Source organism: Fukomys damarensis, unplaced genomic scaffold (genome assembly GCF_012274545.1).
Source record: "Fukomys damarensis isolate Sample0158 unplaced genomic scaffold, DMR_v1.0_HiC HiC_scaffold_4, whole genome shotgun sequence".
Classification (NCBI taxonomy): domain Eukaryota; kingdom Metazoa; phylum Chordata; class Mammalia; order Rodentia; family Bathyergidae; genus Fukomys; species Fukomys damarensis.
The window spans coordinates 61,500,818-61,503,929 of record NW_022900916.1 but is presented as its reverse complement, the minus strand read 5'-3'; the positions used below and the strand labels follow the sequence as shown (position 1 = coordinate 61,503,929).

The 3,112-nt window shown below is 36.0% G+C and overlaps 1 protein-coding gene across 1 annotated transcript in view; it reads right to left on the bottom strand.

The window, feature by feature from the left end:
* Positions 1 to 3,112, bottom strand: part of Calcr (calcitonin receptor) — a 110,437-nt gene that overhangs the window by 5,690 nt on the left and 101,635 nt on the right. The window contains exons 10-11 of the mRNA XM_010603451.2: positions 2,287 to 2,347; positions 2,141 to 2,207 (exon numbers count right to left, since the gene is read on the bottom strand). Coding sequence (XP_010601753.1) covers positions 2,141 to 2,207; positions 2,287 to 2,347 — 128 coding nt within the window. The remainder of the gene's footprint in view (positions 1 to 2,140; positions 2,208 to 2,286; positions 2,348 to 3,112) is intronic.

Genomic DNA, 3,112 nt, shown 5'->3' with positions numbered 1-3,112 from the left:
AAAAAAAAAAAAAAAAAAAAAAAAAAGCTTTAAATGTTAATTGATTTTAACAAATTTTCATAGTTGACAGTTGACAGAGCCAGGACCTGGAGGCGAGTCTCCTGAATCCTAGACAAGTAGAACAGTGGTATCCACAGCAAGAACCTGGCATTTGACTGTATGTCCACTATTTATTACTAACTCACTACATAAGTGGTTGTTTGAATTTCTAGACCTCTGAGTTCACACTGAAGACTTTTAGAACTGTTACATGTCAAAGAGGATTTGACAGATGAAAAATGTCTCAAAGAAGTTTGTTATAACAGACATATTTCTGCTAAGCAGAAACACTGCATGAAAATTTAAATGTTATGTAGCAAGTTTCCCTGTATACTAAAGATTTTAAGAATTTTTTTTTTCAGGACCATCAGGATGTTAACCTAGAAAATATATTTAATACCAGCAATACCAAAATATAAAATTAAGAATTAAAATATGTGACTAATTTTAAATGGATTAGTTTCTTAAGATATGACATTATTTATATGGAAAAAGTAAAAAAAAAACAACAAAAAACAAAAAACAAAAAAACCCAACTAGTTTTCTTTCTTTTTTGGAGGGTAGTGGTATTGGGGATCAAACCCAAGGCCTTAAGCATGCTAGGCAAGCAAGCTGCGACTGAGCTATGTCACCAACATTCTAGTTTTATTTTGATATGAAACATGATTTCTACAAACCAATCAACACAATGGCCAAAGGACTTTATTATAAATAAATTAGGAAGCTGACATCTTTTGGGTCATGTTATGGCTTGTATATCGATGCTCTCCCCAAAGTTCATGCAGTCGTATGTAGAGAGCTTTAAAGGTGGCTGGATTAGGGTGTGCAATTTGGATTAAGCGTGTGATACTGGGATTAAGGTGATGGATCATGGAAGCCCCACCCTGGGTATAGGCAGCACCAATCAACAGGCTTTCAACCTGGGTGGAATATAAAGGGACAGAAATAAGGCAGGTGTGTTGCTTCTTGCTGCAGTTGCCTTCTTCTTGCTTTTCCATGGTCTATTTCTCCTCTGGGATGGCCCCTTGCTAAGCCATCCTGCCTTGGAGCCAGCTGATGCTGGACTGAAACCTCTAAAAGTTTTAAGCTGAAATAAACCTTTTCTTCTTTCACACTGGGTGTCAGGTATTTTGTTTCAGCAATGAGAAACAGGGTAAGACAGGTCACAAGCTAGTTTTGGTTGTGAAGGTTAGCGTTGAAAATAAACTTTTTTTGAAATTTTAATTGATACTTTATTTTAAAATAGTTAAAATGATTTCTCTACCTAGGATAGAAAACACATTACCCTGAAAATTTGAGAAAGGAGACATTTGAATTATTATGGCGTGGTATAAAGGTTCAAGACAGGGGAATGAGTTCATCACTAGTCTAAGGAATGTCAAAAAATTTAAATTCATGGAAAGGTCAGGAAAGTTAGAAAGTTAGTCTGGATGACATCTCAATTTAATCAGTTATGAATGGATGCCTCCTCAGTGCAGGAGCAGGTTGTGATCTATGATCAAGATTGTTACTTTTTCACTCTTATCTGAAGAAAACACTGTCTTTGTGGTTAATGGAGAAGATAGCATGTGATATATAAATAAGGAAATATTAATGTTGATGGTCTTGACATTGACAACATGCAATAAACCATAGGCAGAAATAAAAAAGAAAAAAACTTGAATTCAGATTCAGATGCTTCATCTCCCCTTATCCATAAACTTTTTACAAGTCCTGGGATTTTGAAAGAGAGAGAGAGATGATTACAGTCTTTGTAGAATCCAGAGAAGCAGATACAGAGGATGCCGTACTTGTATCATACTTTCTTTTTAGCAGCACTTTTTCCACTCTTCTTGATCTTCACCTTTACCCAAGAAAATCTAGCTATAGAAGTCTGAAGCTACAGCACTGTTAGATGTGTATGAAAATGAGCTTATGGCAACCCCTTCCCATAAATAAAATACATTTTTTGAAGAATAAAATTGCTTTCCTTACCTAGGCTATACTTAAATTCTCTTCATTTTGAAGTTATAATAACATGCTACATAGAAATACTTATGTTTTGCAAAAGAGCCAGTAAAGAGACAATAGTATTAAAAGTAGATTTAAAACCAATTCTCACCACCAGTGCCGCCATGACAGGGCCATGGATAATGTACAGCAAGTGGGTTTCCATACTCATCCAGCAGCTGAAATAAAAGGAAGAAAACATCATTATAAATATATTCATTTATGAACATATTAACTCAAAACTACCATCATACTTACTTGTCGTTGAAGTATAGTGCTCGAGTAATAGCATGGATAGTGGTTGGTATCACTGGGAAGCCTAAAAACATGAAAAGGAGAAATCACACTTGGTTCCTTGGTCATAAGAAAAAACTAGATTTGCACGGAAAAATGCTGGCAAATTTAGTGTGCCTTTCAAGATATTTCTCAGTTGTTTGCAGATGTATTGCCTTTGGTCAAAGCAGGTGAAAATGCTGCTTGTTAGAACAACCATAGGAGCCTATGCTTTAGAGAGTTTGGTGAAGAATATCTAGATAGTTAAGAGTCTTTCACAAATTACCCAGCGTGGAAGGGACACTGTAACCTGCGCGAGGACTCTTACCCACTATCACCGCATCTATGATGATGACCGTTTCGTGGGTGACTGCTGCTTGGGAGAAGAAAGTCTCTCCTTGTGGGCTGGGAAGTCTGTCATTTGGAGAGGACCCGAGTCACCCCCGAGGGAGGTCACCTGGGAAAGTGTATGGCAGCTCCTGAGTTCTCATGTGATGTTCACCTTGTTTCTTCTAGGATTTTAATGTTTCTATTTGTTTGTGTCCTGCGCATCCGTTTCTTTCTAATATAAATGTTTCAGAGAAGTCATTGTATTCCCTACTCTCTGGGTCTTGGCTGCAGAACCTTGACAGAGGCAATTTAGTGCCCATTTTCCCGACTCAACTTGAAGTATTGATTTTTTAAAAATCTTCAAATTTATAAATACAATAACGGAGAGAATTACTGGCAATTCCGCCTAACAAATGATATATCATATTTTTAAAATATAAATTATATTTTATAGATCATATTTTATAAATTAAAATATTTT